Here is a 27452-nt window from a genome sequence, read left to right as displayed (position 1 = left end):
AAATGAGTTCCCTGATAAGGGGAGCACTGGAGTGGGGAGATGATAAATTACTTTTACTGACTGTCCTACATTAAGTACCCTTTCTCAACAATTTCATCACAAATTAAGTACAGCAGTATAGAGATATTAGGAGGATGTGTAAAATAATGTACCTTAATGGCTTCTCTAATACTGACACACATAACAAAAATGTCACCTGGCTCCTTGTAGGGCCAGACGAGTTTGCTTACCTGCACACTGTAAAAGATGGGCAGCTGCCTGTCACACCAGTGTGTGCCCCTGGCTATGGCCAGGCCCAGGTCCTCTAAGAAACATTCCATCACAGCCCAAACCTCATTACCCACATGCTGGCCAGCGGGCAGCACATGAGAGAGGACAGGTTGCTATGGGGCACAGGCTTATCCCCTGCACAGATGGGCACTTCAAAGCCAGCTGCTCCGCCCCACCCCCACCCCACATGCTTAGGGGAAAGGAGACTTTCTGAGTTGCAGGCCTAGAAGCCTCAGGAAGGAAACTATTCAAGACCACTTTTAACTCCCTCAACTCTCAGAAATCAGTAAGGGTAGGGGTTAATCCCACTGTCAGAATAGTAGGATGACTACCACTTGGGTATGACTTGAGTAGGTTCGCCCAAAGCCAGAAATGAGCTCTGGAGAGAGCGGAGACACGCACACATGCGCACACACACGCGCACACACACACCCTCTACACAGTGATTAATCTTTGATTACAGCAAAGCAATTTAACTAGAGGGTTTATTTTTTCCCATCTCAGTAATATATATTTAGAATGTTTGTGTGACATACGTTTTCTCTTAATGCACAGGGACGCATTGATAAGTGTTCATACACACAGCTGGTTCAGTAATCGGGTTATTGGAGGTAATTGGAAAGCATTATTCCTAAGTCAGGTTGCATCTGTAGAGAAGCCAGAACAAGGTGGGCCGTGGGCCCCTGAAGTAAGGCCAACTGTTGTCCCTCCCTGTCCCCCAATAGTCATGCCAGACCGTGATTTCCCATCTGAAGATGAATTGTCATTTCAGTAAGATATCTAATCTTTAACATTCTCCAACTCCGCTTTTAATGTCCATGTTTTCTTAAGAGCTTCTAAAGGATACAGAGGGGAAAAGCACCCCAAGGGACAGCAGGCTGACACCCCAGATCCCTCACAGCATCCCTCACCACCAGAGCCAGCCACTGTACCAGGTCACCTCTACAGCTCCCCCGGTACATCACAAGTCAACCCAGAATTCTTAAGATGCCTTTCCCCACAGAGTGGGGGAAAAAGAAAGAGAGGAAGGGAGGTGCCAATTGCACACAGAACCAGAAGCTGTGGAGTTGACTTCCGAGCCATGATAGGGCAGCAGACATCTTGCAGCCTGTCCTGTGGCCAGGTGACGGACAGGGGCTTGTCAGGCAGTGACCCCCCATCTACCTCCAGACCCCCAACCTTCACTTTGAACTTGGCTTTTTTTGTCCAGAGCTGCCTCTTCTGGCTTGGAGAGCAGTGCCTCTTCTCATATGACCTCTCCTCTCACACAGCAGTTTGTTTCCATGTTTCTTTACTCCATAGCCGAGCATCTTCTAGCCTGCTACCTACCTCTGGCTTGACCCTCTGCACTGAGGCTGGCCCTATCTCCAGAGTGGACATCTAGCTGGCCACTGCTCTCAGTTTCCCTGTGGGCTACTCCACAGCCAAGCATCTTCTAGCCTGCTACCTACCTTCTGGCTTGACCTTCTGCACTGAGGCTGGCCCCATCTCGAGTGGACATCTAGCTGGCCGCTGCTCCCAGTTTCTCTGTGGGCTAAAGTCCCACCTGCCCAGTATGTACCCAGCCTCTTCAGCCACCTCCTTCTGCAGCTTCCTGCCTGCTCTCAGCACCCCTGTTCTTTTGTCCTCTCCCATCCCTGGCCTTGGCTTCAGGGTAACGGGTGCCCATGTCCCCTATCCTGGCCCTCGCCCCGGGGTTTTTGTTACCGTGGCCTGCTTAACAACATGTCTCCTCCTTTCCTCCAAGCCATGTGACACAGGTCCACCTTGCTCACATGCACATGCCATCACCTAGCACCTGCAATCAAGGGCATCATTACAGTCCCCTTCTGTAAAGGACTCAAAGTCAAGTTTGGGGAGCTTAAATATAGACAGCACAAGTTAAGTAACCTTGCTCTTATTCAACAACTTTTGGGGATAGGGACCCAGGGCCTTTGTACTGAGCATTGTTTATTTTTATTTTTGAGATGAGGTCTTTCTACCAGGTTCAGTTGGCCAGGCTGGGCTCAAACTTGTGTCCTCCTTCCACAGTGCTGGGATTTACAGGCATGAACACAACACCTGGCTTACATTTCTTTTTTTTTGGCTTACTTTTCTTCATAGTACTTTAGTTCCTATATAATAGTTTCTTAGGCAGATTTTAAAAATCAAATGCTCTTTTATTGCATGGAAGAAACAGGTGGCATCAGTCATTCCTAGGACAGACAGAGCAGAGGCCCAACCCCTAGGGCATCCCTTCTCACAGCCCACACCTGCTCTACCCCACCCAGCCTTTTCACCCCACTCCTTTGCATGGTTGCAAAGAAAGTAATTTGTAGGTTTGCTGGGGCTCTGGGACTGATGAGAGTTCATCTGGTCTGCAGTGAGCACCCAGGGTCTCAGTGATGTCTGTCAAAGTAGCTGTGTGTTTTGGTTTAAGCTGCTTTATATCAGTCAAAATAGAACTCATACTTAAAAAGAGACAATCCCGCATTTTCTGCCTGCTGTGTCTCATAGGCATGTCACCCTGGAAATGTGGGGGAAAGGGCCATGGGACTGTGTCTGCAGCTAATTCAGAGGTAAGATTCCAGCCAGGCCTGGTAGGACACACCTGTGATCACAGTACTCTGTGGGGCTGAGGCCGGAGGATCACCACAAGTTCAAGGCCAGCGTGGGAGTTCAGGGCCAGTCTGCACTACATAATGAGACCTTGTCTCAAAGAAAAACAAGGCACTGAAAAGAAAAGAGCTAGAGATACAGCTCAGTGTGAAGGTCGTAAGTTCAATTCCCAGTACTTTAAAAGACAAAAAACAAAAAAAGGCAGGTCTCAGGCTCAGGGCCCCCAGCATCACAGCCGCCAAGCACAGTTGTGATGTCCGAGAACTATGAAGCTAGTCATGAAATAGGGTCTCATGTTGTACAGGCCTTACCCCAGTGGGAATAAACCACAGGAGGTTACAGGAGCTTTGCTGTTCACAAGTAGCACAGAGGCTGGGTCGGTCTAAAGAGACTTGTTCAGTCATAACCCCACATGGGGGTCTCCTCAGAGGGCTGCAAGCACCCAGGCAGCTTTGGTAAACTTCCCAGCTGAGTGCTGGGAAGTCCTCCAGGGTGTCGTCAGTTACCCCCTTGCAGCTTCTGAAGCTGTCAGTGCTGTGGGCTAGAAAGGCCCTTGGGGCCCTTTGGGGCTGCCAGCACTCTGCTGGACCAAGGACATCGACACTGGGCACTGAGAACTCACTGCACATCTTTAGACCATGGTGCTGCCTACAGCTGCTAGGGTTCCTGTCCCCTCTCTGGGCTCCTCTTTCTCCTTTCCTTCAGTTTCCTCCAGGCCATCCCTGCTCTCCCCTCCCCTTAACCTTCTCCCACCTTTGCTTCCTTGTCTGTCTTTAAAGTTACTTGGAATTTCCTGGTTTGGCATGGGCTCAAAGCCTAAACTCTGGACATAATGAAAAGTGGTACATCAGACCAGCCGCCAGTTAAATAATGTTTGGGTTCTTGTCAGAATGTCACGGAGTACCCTGTCATTTTGTTTCAGCAACTTGTCCTTCTGCATGCGCAGTTCGCCTTATGGCACGCCAGCAGTAAAAATGTCACTTACAATAATTACTTTTTGGTGGAAATGCTTGCTGACTTCCTACCTTCAAGCTGTTTCTTACACAGTGGGAAGATAATAAGAAACGACTTTATCCTGACTGCTCAAATGAACACTAAATGGAATTTGGGTTATTATTACTGTGATGGAGGGCTGGGTATGGAAATTTCGGTAGAGGATTGTATAGACCGTAGAGAGATTTGTCTTGGAAAATTATGGCTGGTGCACATTTTCAGTTGGTATCTATTGAAAACTTATAGCAGTTGTTTGCCTGCTGTTTTCGGAATATAATATTTTTCATAACCTTTTTATGGGTCCTGAATGCTTTGTGTACCTCCAAGGGCCTTGAGTCACCATCTCTGCTCTCTACGTGCAAACTAAACTACTCTTAAGCAGGGCTCAATCCCTTGCAGAAAAATTAAGCCACACAGATCCAATTGTGTTGGGCTTTTAAAATGTGCACATTCTGTTTTAGTTGTCCCAGACCTGAAGCCTGCTAACTCCTTCAAAGCAAGGTTTTTGTGTAACTTATCTTGTCTCCAGTGTCTAGCAGAGTGCACAACACATAGTGCTTTAAAAATGTGGGAGCAAGCTGGGGGTGGTGGCACATGCCTGTAATCTCAGCACTTGGGAGGCTGAGGCAGGAGGATCACTGTGAGTTCAAGGCTTTCCTGGGCTACAAAGTGAGCTCGAGGACAGCCGGAAGTGCATAGCGAGACCCTGTCTCAAAAAGACAAAAAAAAAAAAAAAAAAAAAAAAAAGTGGGAGTAAAGCCAGGTGTGGTGGCACATGCCTCTAATACCAGCACTGTGGGAGGCTGAAGCGGGAAGGTCAAAAGTTTCAGCTCAGGGCCAGGGATATAGCTCGGGGGCATGGGTGACTGCCTGGCAAGTGCAACGTCCTGAGTTCGATTCCCAGTACCAAAAAAAAAGTTTCAGCTCAGCCTGAGCAAATTAACCACTTGTGCAAGACCCTGTCTCAAAATTAAAAGTTAAAAAATGAGCTGGGGATGTAGCTCAGTATGAAGTCCCTGGGTTTAACCCCTGGTACCTTGAAAGCAAGAGAGAAGAAAAGGGAAGGAACAGGAGGGGAAGGAAAAAGAGAAAGAGAATAACAGTGTGAAGAAGTGAAGGAAGGAAGGCCAGGATCCTGCGGAGGTTGTGAGCAGGCAGCAAAGCAGGTGGAAATATGGAGACTTCGCACTCCTGCTGTAGTTCCCGCTTGCTCCATCTAAGGAACTTGGAGCCAGTCAAGCTGCCTGATTCCTCACTTGTGTAGGGTTTAGCTTCCCCCAGGGCTATTGGGAGATTGGTGCCACTGTACGGTGCCCTCAGCTCAGTACCCACAAGTGATAGGAAACCTATGTGGGCTTCCTCCCTGATGGCACTGTGGACTTCTGTGACTTATTGTTGTTTTTGAGGTTTGGGCAGACCTGTCACTCTGTGCAGAGTGCAGGCACTGCCCAGCCAGGCAGGTGGCTCCCTAGGATGTATAATGTCTGATCATTCTGGCAGTGTCCCTCTGGGCACTGTGTCTTCTATGTAAGATAAGGGCCAGGCCTGGCCCACATAGTGACGAGTGCCCACATTCCCTCCTGAAAGCCTTAGCATGCGCCTGCACACAGCAGGTACCCAATAGACATCAGCATTGATGGTGCCTGCTGTTAGGGATGATGATAAAGTAGGTTTCTTCACATCGTCTCCCTGCTCATCCCACAGCACCCTACTGCAGCTTGCAGTATGAATGGTACACCACACACCCACCACCCAGGCCCTTCTCCCTATCCCCTTGGCCCCTCAAAGCTTCTCCAAAATTGTACTCAAACCTGGATCTCTTATCATTGTGGTCCCGTCTCCTCCCAGTTCCCTACCACCTCTTTCCTGGACTCTACAAAAGCCCCTTCAACACCTGCTGCCCATATTAATGTTCTGTCCTAAAGGAACAGTGAACTTACTTGCTTTTTTTCCTGTTGGCTTTTTTTTTTTTTTTTTTTTTCTGTCCTGGGCATTGAACCCAGACCCTTCACAGTGAGCTATATCCCCAGCCCTTTTTTTAATTTTTTACCTTGAGACAGTCTCACTAAGGTGCCCAGGCTGGACTTGAACTTGTGATCCTCCTACTCAGCCTCCTACTGTTGAAAATTGAGGTCTAATACTTCACACATAATGCAGATGGTAGGATAATGCACTAAGCACCTACATCCCTATCACCCAGGTTTAACCTTAGTTTTGGGTCATAATTCTATATTTTTAAAAGAAGTAAGGCATTAAAGATAGAGTCGAGCTGGCTATAGTGGCCTGTACCTATAATCAGCTCTTTGGGAGGCAGAAGCAAGAGGATCACAAGCTTAAGGCCCTCCTTGGCAATTTAGTGAGACCCTGTCTGAAAATGAAAAATAAAAAGCTCTGAGGATATAGCTCAGTGGTAAAGCACTCCTGGGTTCCACCCCAGCACCACCAAAAAAAAAAAAAAGGTAGAGTTATGCCCCCTCTGTAACTTCAGTTCTATTAGAAGTTAACTGTTGTCTGTCTTGAATTGGCTACTTTTTATTCCTGTGCTGACTTGCTAACTTTACCACTTACCTAGACAGCCACATGTATACCAGTGTGTGCAAGCCTTTGCCCTCTGTCCCACCCTGTGCTGCTGAGCCACATCTTGCTTTTTGGGCCCCTCTCTGTGCCTTTGATGTTGACATAGATGCCCCTGGTTCTCATGTTCTCACTGTTGGTAGCATGTGGCTGTTCAGTGAACATGCCACAATTTGGATTCCCCCATCTCACAGAAAAGGACACTGTTTGCCATTTTTTATTGTTTCAGGCAGGGCCTCAATAAACATTCTATGCCCAGCAAGTGTCTGGGAGAGAAACAATGCTGGGGAGAAAGCATCCCCTCTTTGGATGGACCTATGCCCAGTGCCCTGCTGCACCAGAATCCAAAGACTGACCCCTTAGAGTCAACTCCAAGGCCCTCACAGCTACCGCCAGGGCTTCTCTCCCAGATGATGTTTCATTCATGCTACAAATCTACCGTATACCACCACTCCAAGGCTGGCTGGCTGGCTGGCTGGCTGGCTAGCTAGCTTTTTCTTTCTCTCCCTTTCTTTCTTTTTTAGTACTAGGAATTGAACCTAGGGCCTTCACAACATCCTCAACCCTTTTTTATTTTGCAAGAGTCCCATGTTAGGCATAGTGGCATATGCCTGTAATCCCAGCACTTGGGAAGATGAGGCAGCAGGATCACTGAGAGTTCAAGGCCAGACTGAACTACGTTGTAGGACCCTGTCTCAAAAAAAAAAAAACAAAGCAAACAAACAAACAAACAAATAAAAACAGTCTCAGTGAAGCTGCCCAGGCAGGGCTTAAACTTACAGTTCTGCTTTAGCCACCCAGCACTCTGAGAGGTGTGCACCACCACACCCAACTTCAGTCTTTTTTCAGAAATTGTGTTAAGCACTGGATGAAGTGGTACACACCTGTAATCCCAGCATACAGGAGGCTAAAGCAGGAGGATTGCCACAAATTTGAGGCCAGCCTGGGCTAGATAGTGAGTTCAAGGCAACCTGAACTATGTAGCAAGACGCTGTCTCAAAAACAATAATAAAATATCGTGTTATGTGAATTTTGATCATGACAGAATAATGCTATCATCCCCCAAGTATTCCCTCCTGCTGCTTTGTAGACAGTCTCTCTGCTGCTTGTTGTTGGCAACCACTATGCCTTCTGTCCCCACAGTCTTAGCCTTTCGAAAATGTTACATAAAATGTACCTGCAAGTTGTGACCTGTGAAGTCCATGAACAGTATCTCAGTCACATGTTGGACACTGTGGACAAAATAGCAATAAATCACAAGATATTTATGTCGAGTGGAGATCTACATATACATAATACATTTAATACCTTTCACTACAATTTAATAACTACTCTTTAAAAATTTTTAAAAAGGAAAAGTCAAATTCATATTGTATTTAGTTAGCAGCAGCCACGTGGCAGATTGGTTCCTCTTGATGAGCCTGTCTGCATCTGTCACTTGAGACCAGATGATCCAGGAAGTACTGCAGTTGATACCACAGGCCAGTGGAGGCATCCCCTCCTCTTGACACCTCCCTGGTTTTTTAATTTTTTCAGTTACACGGATTGCTTTGATCAGAGGGCTCCACTAGCTTTTTTCAAGAAAGCAAATATACTTCCTCTCTGTTGACTACATTTCTTGTTTGTCAGTAGTCGTATGGACCACCAGGACCCTGAGCCCTGGACAGGACTTATTAACCGGTGTGGTTTGGTCATGGTAAGCTTACTATCAAGGCTGCAGTGGTTCCCGGAAAGCTCTGTTTTTCTTTTGCGGTACTAGGGATTGAACTCTGGGCTTTACACTGAGCATCATCTCAGCCCTTTTTTATTTTTTATTTTGGGATAGGGTCCCACTAAGTTACCCAGGCTAGGTTCAAAGTTGCAGTGCTCCTGTCTTAGCCTCCCAGCGTGCTGAAATTACAGGCATGTGAACCCATGTCCACCTCTAATTCTCTAAAGAATGCTCTCCGGTCCATGCTCTGAGTGCTGGATTCAGCATACCTTTATTGGGTCCATTTGCTGACTCTTCTGTCCATGCCTAGCCCAAAAGCACGGGTGACTCTGCATACTGGACCTGAGACTGGGGCAGCATCTCTGCGTCTCTGCGTCCATCCATGATTGAACTGCCTCCCAGGGGGCTCCCAGACACTAGGCTGCCCCAGCAACTTGCCACAGTGTTTCACTTCCATGCATCCTAGACAGCGCAGGGCCCAGACAAGATTTTAGTTATCCGGATTTTTTCTTTGTCTGTTGTCACTGTCAGGGGCTCCTCCAGTGAGTTCTCCCCCGGCTCTTCATGGCCAAAAGGCCTGTGAGAAGTGGGCGTGTAATGCCTGGGAAAAGGGACTTGTGGCCACCACTCGTTGGTGAGATCTGCCCACATAGGCGCTCAGAACAAAACAGGGAGGCAAGAAAGCAGCCGGCACCATGCGGTTTATTAGCCAGACAGCCATGATTTCGACCTTGCTGTGGGTTAAAGGACACAAACCTGAGAAGAAATCTGTTTATCATGTGGGGAATTCATGCCATCCTTGACAGTAGATGGTGAGCAAGATGGATGATCTGCCAAATTGGTCCCTCGCATGGGTGAATCAGGGCAAATTTACAGTATAATTCCTTTGCAGCTTCAGGTACAAAAACAACATTTGCTGGGTTTTATATCCAGTTGTCTGTTGACCGGGGGGTGAGCAGAGAAAAGAAATCCGATTTGTAGGATTCATATTGCCTTAAAGATTGATATGGACCATTTCTGCCTTTCACGTCTGTCTCTTTTACATCTCTTGTACACCAGTCTGGCTGTTTTTTTAACCTGATTTTCCAAGTAGAGGACACACCTTTATGCAGTGGTGGGACTTTGTACCAGTACAAGACAATAAATGGATTTATTGAGTTGAATTGCAGCTGTTTTATTTGGGGTTTTGCTCTTTCTCAGTGTTCATACAAAATATTCCTTGTATTTGGAATATATTTTCCACAGTTTGCAGTTCAAAATAGGTTGTTATCCTGAATCTGAAATATCCAGCAAAGCATACTTGAATACATATTAAATGGAAATGAAATTCTTATCCACGGTTACATTTTTCCCTTTAGCCAGGTAACTATTTTGGAGCACCTACTAGTGTACAATGGTACCTAGGAATCTGCTAGGGTGTGAGGAAGCAGCAAGTAAGAGATAACCCTAAAGGCCCTGCCCTGTATGACTTGTCATCCCTCTGCAGCTAGAACCTAGCACTCTGGAGCCCACGTGACCACACCTGACCCTCATGCATGGCCTATGGGGTCTTACCACATGTCAGCCTCAGTGGTAATAGGAAGAGCTTATGCCTGACATGAGCTGAATCACAGGCACATTAGCGTTGTGGGTAAGAACTCAACACCAGGTCACTACACATTGTCCTCCTGGGCAGTCTTTCTCTAGTATTGTCAATGAAGAAATAGCCAGAGATACCTCAAAACCAGACTTAATTGTGTCTTGTGGTTCTATAATGATGCTAAAGACAGGATGGGGGTAATGCTTACTGACAGAGGACAGGGTAACATTTCCTACTGTGCACTTACAGTAACCCCAGCAAGCAAAGGTACTTCTGAAACAAGGAGCCTGTGGACACCTGGTGGCCCAACCAGTCCATCTCTTCCAGTGTCATTTACAGCATGGTATAGATAAAGAGCTTGACTTTCCAAAATGATTTTTTCACAGTGCCAGCAAGCTCTGGAGGCTTGGTGCAGAGAGAGTAGCCTCCTTCTCTTTAGTTCCCTCCATCTTCAGCTGGGACTGGGTCCTGGGAATCCCTGTGGCATCACAGTGTTAATCCATCCTGGGCCCTGAGCCCTGAGTCTCACTGTGCCACCCTGGGGGCAGCAACTAAGGCCTCAGGTTCAAGGGTCTTCATGACTCTGGTAATTACACATCATAGGCAGCCCTCACTGAAAATAATCTGCCTGTTCTTTTTGATCTGGGAAATACAGACAAAATAATTATGCAACTTATAATGTAGCCACGCTCCTTATGAGTTATTAGAATTATGGGGTTTTCTTAGAAGAAATCATGACATTGTTAATACATGATTAATATGACAGATTTTTTTAAATTAAAATTCCCAGATATTAAGCCTTCAGAAGCCATCTATTTAACTCTCTGGTTTTTTTTCTTCCTGTTAGTGTTATTTTTGCTCATTTAACACAGAAAATTAGAGGTTACTCTCAGTCAAAAAAACTATAAAACAATGCATGAAGATCCATAGAAGACCACAGTCTCCTTTGGTACAGACTGTTTAATTAGTATTTCCTAGAGAAGGAAGGTTGATGTATGTGGTGAAAGATAAGTATTTTCGTGTGTTTAATTACAGAAAGCACTCCAAAGACCTCCGCCAGCTGCAGCCCTGCTCCTGAGTCCCCAATGAGTTCCAGTGAATCCGTGAAGAGTTTGACTGAGCTGGTTCAGCAGCCCTGTCCCCCCATCGAGACCAGTAAGGACGGCAAACCACCAGAACCCAATGACCCACCAACTTTGGACTCCCAGCCCACAACCCCACTGCCTCTCTCTGGACACTCATCCCTCAGCATCCAAGAACTTGTAGCCATGTCTCCAGAGTTGGACACTTACGGCATAACCAAGAGGGTCAAGGAGGTGCTGACAGACAACAACCTCGGTAGGTCCGTCTCAACTGCCAAGTCAGATACCAGCAAGTCATTTCCTGATTGAGGTCTTGGGGTAAAAGGAGCTTCAGGCAGAGCCAGCCAAAAGGTTTAAAGTTGTAGCCAAGTCAGGCATGGTGGAACATGCCTCAAATCCCTCTAGGAGGCTGAGGCAAGAGGATCACAAGTTCACGCCCAACCTGGGCAATTTAGCAAGATCTTGTCTCAAAACAAAAAATAAAAAAGCTGGCACATAGCTTAGTGTGAAGGCCCCAAATTTAATCCCAAATGCCACCCCCCAAAAAATTAAATAAGTAAAATAAAATAGCTCCAGGCATGTCCAGCGTGTGGGCCGCAAGTTGGACACACTTGGCTTGCCTAGGCCACATTTAGTGAAGAGGAACTGTGTTAGGCCACATATAAAATATATAACATAGCTAATATGTAAAAGTAACAAAACTCCCTTTATTGTTTGTATATTTTATTAAAACTGGCATAGTCAACCTACAGGCCACAAGTTAGACACACCTGCTCATTTCAGGCTTCTTATAAGGCTCATTTCAGGCCTTTCTTATGGGCCAGGTATGGTGGAGCATACCTATAATCCCACCACTCTGGGAGCCGGAGGCGAGAGGATCACACATTCAAGTCCAGCCTGGACAAAGAAAGATGGCAACATCCTACAACTATGAACACTGGGGGGTCATAAGGGAGCCACAGCCCTACAGGTCCATCCCAGCCCGCTCCACACTTGTGCACACCCCTTTTTGGGACCCCCATGAAGATAGCCTGTGGGCCAGAGCAGACCAGGGGGATATCAAGGTACACCAGCAGAGCCCCAGACCCATGGTGGGTGCCAGCATTGGGCAGGACAGCTCAGCCCTGCAGCATCCAGTGGCTTTGTAGAGGGATCCAAGCAGCTCAGTTCCACTCATTGTATGTGGGTATGGAGCCTGCTGCTTGCACCCTGAGCCCCTCTGGAAGGCTGGAGTAATGAGTAGCAGCAGTTCTAGCAGTTGGTAATCATCCAATATTACTGTTATTGTTCCCACTGCCTCATGAAGATAGGGCAGCCCTAGAGAACAGTGTGTCACCCTCCCACAGTGTCACACCCAGGTCGTTTGCCTGACATGTACTTTGTCACCACTGGACAGCAGTTGTGGCCCTAAAAGTGTGGTGTTTTGTCATTTCACACCACCGTGGCCCCTGCCATGCTATGTTGACAGTACAGGGCTGACCTGGGCAGAGCACAGCAAAGGAAAGCAGCCAGTCCCCAAATCCTCGTGTCCTTATTTCCCGGGTGGACACATCAACATGAGGAGCAGCATTCTTGGCTGCAAGCCATGCTGAGATACCTACAGAGCTGCTGTCCTTCCCAGCGAGCAAAAAGGGAACAGCTGAGTTCCTGTAAGGTCTGCATGATGACCTGCAGCTCACTTAATCTGGTTGAGGCCTCCCCTCTATACACTTTGTATAGTCCATTGTCCAAACCAGCACAGAAAAAGGAATATCAACTGAGAACATTTTTAATCAGTTCATACAATGAAAATGTATGTGGTGGCACATACCTATAATCCCAATACCCTGGGAGGCTGAGGCAGAAAGATTTCAAGTTCAAGCCTAGCTTGGGCAATTTAGCAAGACGTCTCAAAATTAAAAATTAAAAGGGGGCTGAGGATGTAGCTCAGTGCAAAGGCCCTGGGCTCAGTCCCCAGGACACACATATACAAAGAAAAGAAAGTGTAGTTGTTACTGTAGAACTTGGCCCAAATGTCGTATGTTCATCAGTTATTAAAATGTGCAGGGATTCCTACACTCAAGTAACCCCCGCCTTTACAGCCTTGTTCTAAGTCCAAGGAAGTAGGCCAGGTGTGAATGGTATCACTCTCCACTCCCAGATAAGAAGCATCATTTCATGTCAACACTGAGAACCAACTGAAGGACATTCTCATTTTAAAACTCGTACATTGTAGGTTCGCAGTTACGAGATTGTAGACAAACACTAAAACCTCCTCCTCAGTATTGCCATCTATGTCCCCACCTTGGCCAGAATCTTGCACTGGTTATGTGCAGCCAGGGCCACACTCCACTGGCCTGTGGAATTTTCAGACACTGCAAAGTATGAATCAGCAATCTGAGCATAAGAGTTTTCTCACCAAACAGTTGCCTTCTCATGGAGGAGGAACTTTCAGGAAAACTCCACAACAAATCACCTGAACACACTGGTCAAAAGCAAGCTCTGCGGTTGCTCAAAATGGGCTTAGTTATGCAGGTAGGGAAAACGGCTGCCTTCCCAAGGGGGCCTTAGTGGAGTTCTGAGTACTGAGGGGCCTCTTCACAGCTGAATTAGTAATGGCCCTAAGTGAAGGCCAGGGCTTCCTCCCCACTCCACCTGAGGTCTTGCCACCTTTGTGGAGTGGGTGTGGATCTGTCCTTTGCGATGACATGCAGAGTCACATTTTATGGGGTAAAAGTCTATAGCTCTCTTCAGGTTTTCAAACATATCTGTGACCCAAAAACAGTTGAGAGCCATGGCTAGGAAATCTCTCAGTAATACTTTTCCAAGGTTAACTACTTGATCTTTTCTTTTTTCTCCCCTTCACACAACTAGGAAGGCCAAATAGTAACTACCTGTTCATCCACATGGCTGTCCTGACAAAATGAGCTGTTTGGGATCAAAAGAGATTAGTTCACCTAATTAGAATTAATAAAATTTATTTAAAACAGCCATAACAAAACACCAAAAAGGACTTGGGACATTTATAGGCTAAACTAAAAGTTTATTTTTTTTTTATTTTAAAGATAAAAGCAAAAACATATTAACAAACATACATACATTTACAAAATAACACATAAACAATACAAGTAATACAGAATTTCAGACAAGGTGATAGGAAATTAACAATGGTTGTTGTATTACGTATTGATATGTAATACAAATTGGTTACTCAGATAAACAAATTAGTTACTCAGATAAATAAATATAGCCATGTAAGACTGATCAAACAATTAAACATTCCTTTCAATAAATCCATAGAAATTGGTAGTACAACTATCTTAGCTATCCTGTGTATATAGATACACATATTTTTTCCCTTCTTTTCTCTTTTCCCTCATCCCAGTTGTTCTTTCCTTTTGAGCATTTTTCCCCTTTCACAATATCTGCTCTACGTTTTAGGTTTTATTCAGTCTTTCAGGTTCTTACACTAGTGAGACAATACGGTATGGCAAGGATGTGGAAGAAAAGGAACCCTTCTCCACTGCTGGTGGGAGTGTGGACTGGTGAGACTGCTGTGGAAATCAGTTTGGAGATTCCTCAGTAAACTAGGACTAGAGGTCCCATTCAACCCAGCTATTCCCCTTCTGAGTATTTTCCCAGAAGAACTAAAAACATCATACACAGTGATACATGTGCACCCATGTTTATAGCAGCACAATTTGTAATAGCTAAATTGTGGAAGCAACCCAAATGCCCATCAGCTGAGGAATGGATAAAAAAGTTGTGGTATTTTTATATAACAGAATATTACTCAGCTATAAAGGAAGATAAACTCAAGGCTTTTATAGGTAAATGGGCACAACTAGAATCCATACTCATAAGTGAAATAAATCAGACCTGCATGTGTAAGCACTGTATTGTCTCACTGGTGTAAAATTTTAAAAAACAAAAAAATGACACATTTACAAAATCACTAAATTCTTACTTTGTTTAATTGTTCCTTAAGTTTTTTACCTTTTTGGGGAAGGAACCCAGGGCCTTATACATGCTAGGCAAGCACCTGACCATTGAGCTGCACCCTGCTAGCCCCAATAAATTTAAGTTAAAATAACTCATTAAAAAAAAAAACTTAGTGTCTCAAATTGAAAGCAATAAACTTCCCACGAAGTAAACTTTGACTTAAGAGGCCCATGTTTTATGGTATTCTGTGCTGTCTCTGAGAGCCCAGGTGGATGTTTTCATTTCACACGTGGAGGGAGTGGCCACAGGGTCTCCTGCTGCTGCAGGTAATAGGCTCTCTGTGCCTCAGCACACCAGGTTCTGGACACCTTGGCAGCCTAAACACTGGCCTCTCTGGACCCAGTCTGTGTTTCCACTTAGTAATTCCTGTTCATTCAAGCTCTTCCATCAGGTCTTTTGGGTCATCACAGATTTCTAACTTACAGCTTTAAAAGCAGTGGCTCTCTTTACCCGCAGCACAGTGGCTCTCAGAGAATCGAGCCTTTCTTTTAAGCCCCCAATGAGCATTGCAGACTTAGTGCTACCATGCTCATCACAACCCAGTGCCCTCTGATCAACCCAGGAAGCGGGCTGCTCGCCCTGCCTGGTAGAAGAAAAGGTACCCAGGAAAGGGGTTTGATCCAGTCTCAGCTGCACTCAGCAAAGTCAGCGTAGACTACAATTGGAAATGGCCTCCTTTCAACCACAGAGTGGGAAGCAGTCGCCGCCTACTTCCAGCTGTGACCCTGGGTCAGGTGCCCTGTTTTCTCAGCAAGACCTGCAACCTTGCTAATCATGAAAGGACCACAGACAGCCTCTAGTTAGGGGCTGCCCAGAGAGGTCTCCACATGCTGCTTCACCTCCAGACCTGCACTTAGGAATGGAACTGACTCTGAGAAAAGCTGCAGGTGTCCAGGCTGGGTTCTGCCAGCGCCCAGAGGCTTTTCTGACAAAGGTGTCATGTGCTTTGTATATATAGGACAAGAATGTAATGCCACCTGCTTCACCAGTGGAGCAGCTAAAAGTCTAGCTAGAGAAGTATTTTGGGGCTAGGATGTGGCTCAGTGGTAGAGCACCTGGCTAGCATGCAGGAGGCCCTGGGTTCATTTCCCAGCACTGGCACGGGCGCGGGAGGAAGAAATGTTTCTACAGACAGGCCCCCACTGGCCATATTCTAGACCATCCAGCCCTGTGTATGATTGGTTTTTTTTGGTTTTTGGTTTTTTGGGGGGTTGGGCTTGGTTGGTTGGTTGGTTGGTTCATTTGTTTTTCAGATAGGGTCTCACTAAGCTCTTAAGTTGCTCAGGCTGTGCTCAGACATGGGATCCTCTTGCCTCAGCCTCCTAGAGTGCTGGGACTACAGACCTGTGTCTAATTTTTAACTTTGACATGAACTTACCCTCTCAGATCCCTGCTTCTTAGTGACTGTTTCTTGGTTCTGTCTCCCCCCCAGGTCAGCGCTTATTTGGGGAGACAATTCTGGGGCTCACCCAAGGCTCTGTATCTGACCTCCTTGCCCGCCCAAAGCCCTGGCATAAGCTCAGCCTAAAGGGACGGGAGCCCTTCGTCCGGATGCAGGTGTGGCTCAATGACCCCAACAACGTGGAGAAGCTGATGGACATGAAGCGGATGGAGAAGAAAGGTGAGTGTCCACCCTGTACCCAGTGGTGTGCCTCAAAGCTCACAGACAGTCATTTCCTTATGTCTTCCACACGGGGCCAGAGAGGACACTGATCCCTGACCAAGGCACTATGAGGCAGACAAAGGGTCTCAGACAGCATCAGTCAACATGGACCTTAGAGGCCTGGAAAGATTCATCACTTTCTGGTCAGTGGCCTGAATAGAAAGATTTCTTAGCACTGCAGGCAGAGCAGAGTAGCTGTTTGCTTGTCATCCTCTGCCATCTGGGTAAGGTATCACAGCATCTACTGCACAGGTACAAATGCAAGAGGCTTTCAAGTATTACTGGAGAGCTCATTAAGAAATCCATTTAACCAGGTGTAGTGGCGCACACCTGTAATCTCAGCATTCGGGAGTCTGAGGCAGGAGGATCACCTCAAGTTCAAGGCTAGCCTAGGCTACATAGTGAGACTCTTTCTCAATAAAACAAAAACAGAGAGAGAGATGCATTTAGCAGATCAGGAAACTCAGGTTCAGAAAGGTTAGAGGTTACTCCTAAGGTAAGCCAGCCTGGAAAGCAGCAGAGCATATTGCTGCCTGAAGCGATCTTCCTTCCATTTAATTTCTGGCCTCTGAGGAGCCATTCTTCCTTGGGGAGAAGCTATAGAAGCACCCAGGCGCAGTCTCAAATATAGCTGGTATCCTTCCTGCACCCTGTAAGCCACAGCACAGGAAAAAGTCCAAAGGGATGGCTGGGCATGGTGGCATACACATGTCATCCCAGGACTCGGGAGGCTGAGGCAGGAGGATCCAGCCTAAGCTACATAGTAAAATCCTGTCTCAAAAGCCCAAAGGGGAAGCAGTTCAGTGGAGAAGATCCTAGGTCACTTGGTTTGTAGTTCCTGAGTGCTAGTTCACCCCATAGGTCCCCTGGTCCCCCCTTACCCACAATGCTATGAGCCCACTGGGCAGCTGAATCCAAATTCCTTAGGTGTGGAGGCTCAGTGCTAGCTGTGACAACCCTCCCTGAGCAGCTCATGCAGAGCACCTAATGTAGAGCAGCCATCTGAGGTGGGCCCAATGGCCCTGCCTGTCCTCACCCCAGGGCACCTGAGCCGGTGAGTGAGAGCCCAGGATATGGCCCCCTCATTCACTAGCAGAGTCTCTGGCCAAGCACACTATTGTCACCCAAACAGGGAAAAGGCTGGTTCCCTGGAGCTGGAGTCCCCAATGCCCTCTCCCTGGCCTGGGCCTAAGAGACACAGATCTCCCAGCTTCCTGTTTACCAGGCACTGTGCCCGATGTCTCACTTAATCCACATTGCTATAGCCAGCGTAGATGCTAACATCCAGTAAAGATGCTCTGGGCCTTCAGAAACCAACCTGAAGCTGGCATGACCAGAGCAGACATTACCCACAGGGATACCTGGCACTAAGCAGTACTTTTACATATGCTGAGAGCCTGCCACCCTGGCACCCCGGGCACCACTGCTCCCCACTTGTGATAGGTCTAGGTCGTAGCTTCCACCCATCCCAGGCCCTCTGCCCAGCTCTGGCCAGATGAGTGCACTGAGGTGCTGACACAAGCTACAGCCCCTTGGGCAGCTCCATGCAGTGTCACAAGCTTCAGAGGCCTTGTGCCTTGTCGTTCCCCGACTTTTCTACTGACTGGAAAGTTTCAAGGATAAACAGAAGTAGGGAGAATGGCACCAAGAACCCGGTCTACCCATTGCTGAGTTTCAAACAGTATCACAGTCCCCTTGAGAGGCAGTGTCCACCGCAGTGTACTTGAGGTGGCTGCTGTCAGTGCCAGGGAGCGAGCACTGATCAGTCCCATCCCTTCTGATATCCTAGACCACTAAAAAAGGACTCCTGCCCTCCAGACAGATCTGCAGACTTCCCAGTTCTCTGCACTTCCTTCTACATGAGCTCTGGCGCCATCTTGTGTCACAAAAGAGTCACTGTCTGTGCATGGCCAGGCTTCCCAACATTCCAGGTCCCCTCTAGCCCAGGCATCCTGGACTAACTAGAGAAGCCTTTGCCAGCCCCTTCAGTCACACAGCAGGGGCTGGAGCCCAATCCTTCCCTCAGCTCCTAGGCAGCCCTTCATGGGAAAGGATCGCAGCACCGGGCAGTCCAGTTCCTCTGTCTGGCCTTGGACTAGACTGTAGAACCATTTTCCCTTGGGGAGATTCACCTTCTCTACTGTTTCCTAGTCCTAAGAATAAAATGGCAAGTAAGTTAAGTAACTCTGTAGCCTAAATTCCTGCCCTCAGAAATGAGACTAAAATGCTAACTTCTCCAGGTAATAAGGATTAGAAAGAATATACTCAGTCTAATAAGAGTTCAGAAAGAGTTATTAATTTGATTTCATTCAAAACAAATAATGCCCCTAGTCTCACCCTAACTTGAAAATTCTGCGGCAGGGAATCTGATTTGTATGCTTCCTTTTCTTCTATAAAGCACTGATTTTTCCTGTGAACTCTAAAGTTTTTTTCCTTTTTTTTTCCCCTTTTCTGTACTCTGCCATCTGCTTTTCTGTTCCTATCATGAGGTAACCCTTAAACCAACCTGTCTGTGCATTCAACAGCACATGTCGGTACACACTCACGTGCTCACAGTGCCTTGGTGGCCCAGGACTGACCCTTGCAATCTGATCTGCTCCCTGACATGATTAGAGACCTGAGTGTGTGTCCGCCAGCTCACTGTGGCTCCCAGAGACACTGACTGGGCCTACTCCCCTGCTGCGGCCCTGTAGGGCCAGGATAGGGCCTGGCCACCACCAGGCAGGGCTGCAGCTCTTCCCTGGCAGATTTAGGTCAGGTCTCTGTCCCCTCATTTACCCACTGTGTGACCCCAGATGAAGCCTCTGGAATAATGGCCCAGAGCGTGACTCAGGAATAGATGATTAGCAACAGCTACAGCTGCTGACAGTAACACTAGTAGCTCTTCATGCCTCATGTCCCTTGAATTTAAGCACTCTGTCATATCTTCCATCTCTCAAAAGAGCCGGTAAGGAATTTCAGACCATATTCCTAACTCAGTCCATCAGGACCTGCAGTGAGAAACGTTCCTCTGTGAAAGCAGCCCATGGCTTTGGACTTGAAGCCTGGTGGGCAGCAACAGTGTACCCCAGAACCTGAGCTCCAGCAGTCCCTACCCCTGTGTCCCTGCCCTATGTCCTCAGGCAGGTCCCCAGGCAACAGCACTCCCCCAACCCCCACATCTCCAAGCCTTGTCACACCTCCACCACCTTCTCCCCATCCCTGACTGCAGGAAAAAGACAGGTGAGCCACAGGTCCTCGCCTGCGGTCCTTCCTTTACCTCCAAGCAGGCCACATGTCTCCCACAGGCTAGGACCCTGCCCCAGCGTCGTCTTCCTGGTCAGCACCCCACTGTCTGGAAGTACTCCCAGCAGGCTGGACTTTGTCATGTCCCCTTCCCACCTCTATCATCCACCAGCCCCCTGCTCCTGTCTTTTTCTCAAGACCATGGCCAGGGATCACTTCCTCCACACCAGCCCCTGCCTCTGCCCATCCAGAAGACTTGACAGAACCACTCAGCCCTTGGTCCCTGAGTTGTACTGTCTGAACCTGTCTGTCACCCCAAATTACTCTACCATCTACATCTTAAACTCAGGTACCCACCTCTCTGACCATCCTGCCCTGGCATCTCTCTTCATTCCACCTTACCCAGGACAGCCCTACACTCTTGATGGCACTCAGACCTCAAACAACCCCTGGCCCGCATACCCTACCCCTGCCTGCCCCCTCTGCCCGGCACCCCACAACCACAGGCACACCTTCATCCTCTGGACATGGTGCTTCTGCCCCCACATCTTTCCACTCCTTCCATGTGCGCCCCAGCCATTCTTTACCCATCTTCCTGAACTCTTTGGTCCACACTGCCTGGGCTGGTACTGTCTCCATTTGGTACCTCCAGCTTCTGTGGAGCCCCTAGTACTGCTCCCCAGTCCTGACCAGCCCTCCCCATATCATACCCCAAGACTCCTCTCCTCAGATTCCTTCCTCCCATCTTCCTGCATCATAAAGACAGGGAGGTGGTGGCCCTGCCTCCCTCCTCCTACCCTGTTCCCACTCAGGATCCATCCTCACATGCCTTCTATGACCCAGCTTGTGCACCAGCATCACTAGCCCTTTCTCTGCTATCTCTTCCCCCTCAGCCTAGAAACAGTCTGTGCACACTCTTGCCTTTAAGTACCCACAGTAAGCTAGCCATGCTCACACCCATCTGTTATCCTAGCACTCTGGGAAGCTGAGGCAGGAGGATTACAAGTTTGAGCCCAGCCTGGGTGACTTAGCAATTTAGATCCTGCCTCAAAATAAAAATAAACAAATAAAAGGACTGGGAATGTAGCTTAGTGTGGAGACCCTGGGTTCAATCCCCAGTACTGCAAAAAAAAGAAAAAACAAAAAGTACTATGCTCAGCCCTGGATTTCCCCCCAGAAGCCATCCTGTCTCTTGCTATTTAATGATCTGGCCTCTCAACGTAATTCATGCCCGTGACCTTGGCTTCCTCCCCTCCTGTAAACCATTCAGCTTTTGCTCCCACAGTGCCACAGTCTGCTCACCAAAATTCCCCAAATCTTCAGTTCTCCTCTGGTCACTAGATTCTAAAAGTCATCCTGGGAGCCCAGGCCAGTGTTCCTTTCTGCAGCCATTGGCACTGCTAGCCATCTCTCCCTCGAGGTGCCCGTGTCCCTTTTGGAACACCACAGTCCCCTGGCTTTCCTCCTGTCCCTCTGTGGCTTTTGAGACTTCTCCCGGGGAGCATCCCAGTGTGCTGATGCTTGCTAGATTTCCATTTGGGCCCTTTTTCTCATCTATGTCAGGACCGTGGCTGCACTTTCTGTTCTTGGGCCTCCCCAGTTCATCTCGCTGGCCCAGGCCATTCTTCTGAGCTCCTTGGCCAAGCTTTTTTCATTTCCACCTGTGGCCCACAAGGTACAGATCAGGTTTCATGTCCTACAGCTGCTCCTATCACTCCCATCATCTGTGCACACATGCACAGAAACACACTTTCCCACCTGTCTTTGCACACACTCGTGCTGCAGTCCGAGTGAGCAGCCCCTGCCTTCTTCTGCCTCATGGCCTGTCTCCTGGCTAACCCCTCTCTGCAAAGATGCACTCTAAGCATCTTCTCTTCTGGAAGCCCCCTCAGGCTCCACCCCAGGCCAGGTCCTGGCTCTCCCTCAGTGTCCCTCCACAGTGCCCCGCATCTGCCTCCCCATGACACACCAGTGCGCTTGCTCATCTGTACCCCTAACTGAACGCCAAGCTGTGTGACAACAGCAGTCACCCCATGTGACACTGAGCAGGGTCTCGGTGTATGTGCCCTGGGACAGCAGAGTTCTAGTGCAGGTGTTTTCTGGTTCGGTTCGGTTCAGTTCAGTATCGTTTAGTTTGGTGTTAGGGGGGCTTTTTTACTCAGGGCCTTGCTATGTAGCCTAGGCTGGGCTTGAACTCTTGATCCTCCTCCCTCGGCCTCCCAAGTGCTAGGATTACAGGCATACGCCACCACAGCTGACTAAGTGCAAATATCTTGAGATATAAATGTAACTTTAAAGCCAGAAATGGTGGCACATACCTATAATCCCAGCAATCTGAGAGGCTGAAGCAGAAGGCTCACAAGTTTAAGCCTAGCCTAGACAACTCAGTGACTGAGTAAGACCCTGTTTTAAAATTTTAAAAAAAGACAAGAAAAGAAAAAGGGCTAGAGGGGGCTGGGGATTTAGCTCAGCGGCAAAGCACCTGCCTGGCAAACGCAAGGTCGTGAGTTCAGTTCCCGGTACCGGAGAAAAAAAAAAAAAAAAAAAAAAAAAAAAAAAAGGGCTAGAGATGGAGCTTGGTGCAAAGGCCCTGCATTCAATTCCAGAACTACAAAAAGAAAACAAAGAAGAAATATAACTGTAGACCACCAACACACCACTGTGCTTGCAGGGACCAGGGGCTTTGTGCCACTTCCCAGCATGACATTGACCTCACCCTGCCCTCTCCCCTCCACAGCCTACATGAAGCGGAGGCACAGCTCAGTCAGTGACAGCCAGCCCTGTGAGCCCCCATCCGTGGGTATTGACTACAGCCAGGGTGCCAGCCCGCAGCCACAACACCAGCTGAAGAAACCCCGAGTGGTGCTGGCTCCTGAGGAGAAGGAAGCCCTGAAACGAGCTTATCAGCAGAAGCCATACCCATCCCCCAAAACCATTGAGGAGCTCGCCACCCAACTCAACTTGAAGACCAGCACCGTCATCAACTGGTTTCACAACTACAGGTGCGACCCTGCCACCATCTGGAGCCCCTGCCCTAGGAGCAGGCTGGGCCACACCAGGGACAGTGGCCATGCACAGTACCTGGGAACAGTGCTCTAGACTTGGCCCCAGCACTCAGGGCAACTGAGGGCCCACACATGGCCAGTTAGTTGGGGCTCCCCTTTAGAGTTTCTGTCTCCAAAGATGTAGGGCCAAATCTGCTCCATCAGCATCCGGTAGTTAGCAGCAGTCCTTATCTGCCACACCAGTCCAGTCCAAAAATCACCTCTGAGCTACACTTTAGTCACGGGGCATATAGACATCCGTGATCCAACACTTAGTCCATAGTATACCCATAACCACAACAAAGCCAGCTGGGCCAAGTCAAATGGGAGAATAATGTGATGCATTCTCAGGGTCTTTCATAGTATTGTTTTCTAAAGCAGTTTGATTACTTTGTAATTAAATCATTTAATAGCCTTTCCTGTGGGAAAGTGCATGAGTTAACAAAGGTTCGTTGAGCATCTACTAGATTGTTTTAACCAACTTCACACCCCTCGCTCCTCACCACTTGCATCAGGGATACAGTGGCATCTTCATCTTGTAGGGCAAAACACAGAGGGTTTGAGTGCCTCTCCTACACAGAGCAGGGCCAACTGCCCTCCCAGTAGAGCTGAGTAGGCTGGGAGAAATGGTTTGGAAGAAAGCAAGGGAATCCGGAAGCTGAATCAGTCTCAGCTATAGCCAGACTCCCTGCTTTTGGCAACCAAGAATCCTATTAGTGACTATTCCCAAATTAATGCCAAATTAAAACTGGGGTAAGTGCTCCTGGTTAAACCATGGGTGGCACACTTTTGGCCACTGTGGGTGGAAGTCCTGGCAACTGCTTGCCTCTAATAAGTGTCACAGAGGACCACAGATAGTTACATGCCCTGAGGGAGGGTCCTGTATCTCTGACTGGACTCTTTCCATTCACAAGTTCTGGTGGGGCTCCCCAGATTCTGAAGAAATGGGAAAATTTTTAAATGTTAGATAGGAACCAGACCACACGCTCATTACCCATAAAGGCTGAGTTAATCAACGGCTGCTCAGTACAAGGTTTGAGGGGACTTGGCACCAGGCAAAGTGTTCCATCAAGGCAGCACTAGCCCCCAGCAGCCTCGCTGTGCAGGCTGGCTCCTTCAGGGACAAAAAGGGCACCGGAGCTGGGCAGACCAGCTTGTTTATCCCTCATCAGCAGTCAGATGGAACAGGCAGGAGGAGGCCAGAAGTCAGGGTCAGAGTCCCTATCCCTTGAAGGGACACATCAGAGTAGGAAGTGAAATAAAGGAGAGTGAACAGAAATGGGGGCCAGGTTCGCCACAGTACCTACTGGCCAGGCACCACGCAGTCCCTTTGTCACACTCCAGTGACAAAGGTGCATTAGAAAATGTGCTACATACTGTGCACCTTCAGGAAAGTAGTGTGACTCTCACTGTCACAGAGAAGCACATGGAGCTCTAGAGCTCTGAGATCTGGACACAGGCTGCTGATTGCTAGACCATCTCCAGACCATTCCCCTGTCCTGCCAGGGCTCCTTTTCCCAGGTCCCCCACAGCCTCCTGGCCAGGGCACCTTCCCTTGCATTTCCCAGCTGCTGTCCCTTGTCTTGCTCACCTCTGACAGTTACAGCAATGCCCACTGCCTGGTGGCCAGCGCATCATTATGAAGATGTCTCCTTGTACATTTAGCACAAGCAAATTCAACTGTCCACCCCTGGAAAAAACACAGGGAAAAGGAGAGGGAGGAGAAATAGCAGTACTACCTCCACACTGAGCAAGTGAGCCAAGGGTGGGCCCTCCATCCATAACCCCAACAGGGGCTGGGGTTTTTAGCTCAGCAGCATGGCGCCTGCCTGGCAAGTGCGAGGTCGTGAGTTCGATTGCCAGTACCAGGAAAAAAAAAAAAAAAAAAACACAAAAAAAGTATACCCATAACCACAACAAAGCCAGCTGGGCCAAGTCAAATGGGAGAATAAGCCTCGGCTGCAGAGATTGAAAAGCTCCAAGATTGTCCAAGACGAGGGATGAGACAAGCAGGGCTAGAAAGTACGATTGAACTAGAGATAAACTTGACAAGCAACAAAACAGGGCAAATGAGAAGTGTGCACTGGGTCATTCAGGAGTAGCTTAGCGGTAGAGTGTGTGCTTAGCATATGGAAGGTCCTGGCTTCGATCCCCAGCACCCAAATAAAGTGAACTAGTTAATTTAAAAAATAACCAGAACCACTCCTGGAACCTCATCCTGTAGATGGAAAAGAATATTCCTCACAAACATGGAGATAAGTCCAGGCTAAAAAGGATGAATCTCCTCTCTGCTGAGCACATCTTATGTGCTAGACACTGGGCCACAAGTTTTTATAGCTGTAGCAGCTCATTTAATCCTCCAGCCAGCACTCAAGCAGTATGGGTCTATTTTATAGAAAAGGGTGGGTGGAACCCCAGGCCCAATGCCCTGTACCCAATGGTATCTCTTCCACCCCTGCCAAGTACTTGGAGCTAGCTTTCTCTCATTCACAAAGCAGCTGGGGATAAGGACAGTGACTTGTTCTTCTCTACTTTGTGCCAAATATTACACATTTAATATTTTATTTAATCTTTATAACATTTCTACAAGGAAGATACTGTCCTCCATGTTTTTCAGACAAGAAACTTCAAGTTCAGGAGGTCAAGTTAATTTGTCCCAAGTTGCATAGCTAATAAGTGGCAAAGCCAGATTGCAGACCCAGACTCACCTAGCTCCCAATGCCCATAGTCTATTTGAACCCGGCTAGGACCATATGTGAGTCTGCACCTCCCAACAGGCAAGACTTGGGGGGTCTCCCTCACTGGTGTCCTCATTGCCAGAGGACTGGAAGCCGGTCAAGAGTGGGGCCACCCTCCCAGCACAACACCAGGGAGTGATCATTTCCCAAGGTACGCCAGGGAGGGGGAAAAGTCTTGTTATCCCTGGAGACTTTGAATAGGATTCTCAGTCCCCCACCTTTCTAAACCAAAGCTCAAAAATCTTCAGGACAAGAGTCTAAGCTCACTCTGTGCAGGAAGCAAGCATCTAAGAAACATATTAACAGCCACCCCAGAGTTCTGAGGACCTGGACCAAACCACAACTGTCTTCTCCCTGGTTCCACACCGTCCACAGCCAGCACACAACCTGACTTTCAGAAGGCTCTTGAAAAACATTCCATTTATTGATGATATGCCCCTCAGACAACATTCTCATGCACACCTAACCCTGAGGTTTTGTGCCAGGCTTGGTGCTAACTTGCCCAAAGACACTTTTCCACCAGGGGACATGTGCACATTACCAGAGGCTTTCTCAGCTCTTGGGAAGCAATACCTGGAAAGGTTTTTGAACCTGTACTGTGACCTGGAAGGCTAGGGCCTCTGAGGCAGCTTCCTTTCTTAAAAGGGAGAGTGAACTCCCAGTCTGCCATAGATAGCAGTGTCTCTGCAAAATATCACAGCACATTTCCCACTGCAGGCTGCACACAGCTGGATTAAAATCTGCTTGATGTATTGGAACATACACTAGTCTCCTTCCTGCTTGATCCAGTGACCCATCTTCCCTAGAGGAAGGAATTAGAAAAAAATACACAACGTGGTAGAATCCTACTCTTCCCATCTCTCCATGGCTCAGAGTTGGAAGTAGATTTCTACCTTGGAGACTGGCCAATAGTTGATTCTCTCGGGGGCACCTCCACTAGGACCCAGTGATTACCACACAGATCCGTTTATTAATTCAGTCAGCATGTATGATACTGTACATAGAGCGCCAGGCCAGGTGCACAGAATAAAATGACCTTATCTGCACAATCTAGTTGGGGGTACAGTGGGGCAGCGATGAAAGAAATGTGATATAATCAAAATGTATGGTGAATTTTTTAAGAATTCATTATTTTAATTCCCTTCAAAACACTCCCCCTCACTTCAAAAACACCCCATCATCCTTGCCACTTTCTGAAGCAGTTCTGGAAGTCCTCTTTTATGAGTCTTTAGGAGGTGTAATCAAAAATATGGTAAATGCTGCTGCCATCCATCAGAAAGGCAGGCTCATAAAAGCATTATGGTGCATCCTCATCCACTTTATTCTCTGGATCTGGCATGGTGCAACTTCTGGCCTCTGCCCAAAGTCAAAATAACCGTGAAAGTAAACCATCGATTTATTTTTTACTTTGAATCAATTCAGGATACAGAGGCAGCCATGATAGCATAACTAAAGACATGAAAGGGAACTTCCAGACCTGCTTCACAAAGTGCCAAGGACAATGGGATAATCAAAGCAAGGGGAGTAGTATTTGGAGGAGGGACTTATAGCAATGTGTCTTTTACTGTAATCATTCTGTTTTTAATTTACACATTTCATCATACTTTTCGATACCACCTTGTGCTTGGTGGAGAGGAGGGTGTGGCAAAGCCCAACACTAACCAACAAGGCCGAAGGTGGCAGACAGGAACCCAGAGGCCGGAGGCCCCTTGCGCAGTGGCGGGGACGGGCAGCAGGCACAGGGAGAGCCTGGCCGTGCACTGCGAGGGCCTTACACCTGTCCCGCCTCTGTCGCCCGCAGGTCTCGGATCCGCAGGGAACTGTTCATTGAGGAAATTCAGGCCGGAAGCCAGGGCCAGGCCGCTGCCAGCGACTCGCCATCGGCCCGGAGTGGCCGCGCCGCACCCAGCTCGGAGGGCGACAGTTGCGACGGCGTGGAGGCGGCCGAGGGCCCAGGCCCTACCGCCACCGCCGACGACGCAGAAGAGCCGGGC

The 27452-nt window shown here is 48.1% G+C and overlaps 1 protein-coding gene across 1 annotated transcript in view; it reads left to right on the top strand.

Moving 5' to 3' along the window:
- Cux1 (cut-like homeobox 1) overlaps positions 1-27452 on the top strand; it is a gene marked incomplete in the record, with an annotated part of 344274 nt that overhangs the window by 307698 nt on the left and 9124 nt on the right. The window contains 4 exon segments of the mRNA XM_013520550.1: positions 10761-11063; positions 16221-16409; positions 22414-22678; positions 27260-27452. Coding sequence (XP_013376004.1) covers positions 10761-11063; positions 16221-16409; positions 22414-22678; positions 27260-27452 — 950 coding nt within the window.

This window comes from Chinchilla lanigera, unplaced genomic scaffold (assembly GCF_000276665.1).
Source record: "Chinchilla lanigera isolate Chin_1 unplaced genomic scaffold, ChiLan1.0 scaffold00055, whole genome shotgun sequence".
Lineage (NCBI taxonomy): Eukaryota > Metazoa > Chordata > Mammalia > Rodentia > Chinchillidae > Chinchilla > Chinchilla lanigera.
The sequence above is the reverse complement of the archived record's forward strand: the minus strand, read 5'-3'. Positions and strand labels throughout refer to the sequence as shown.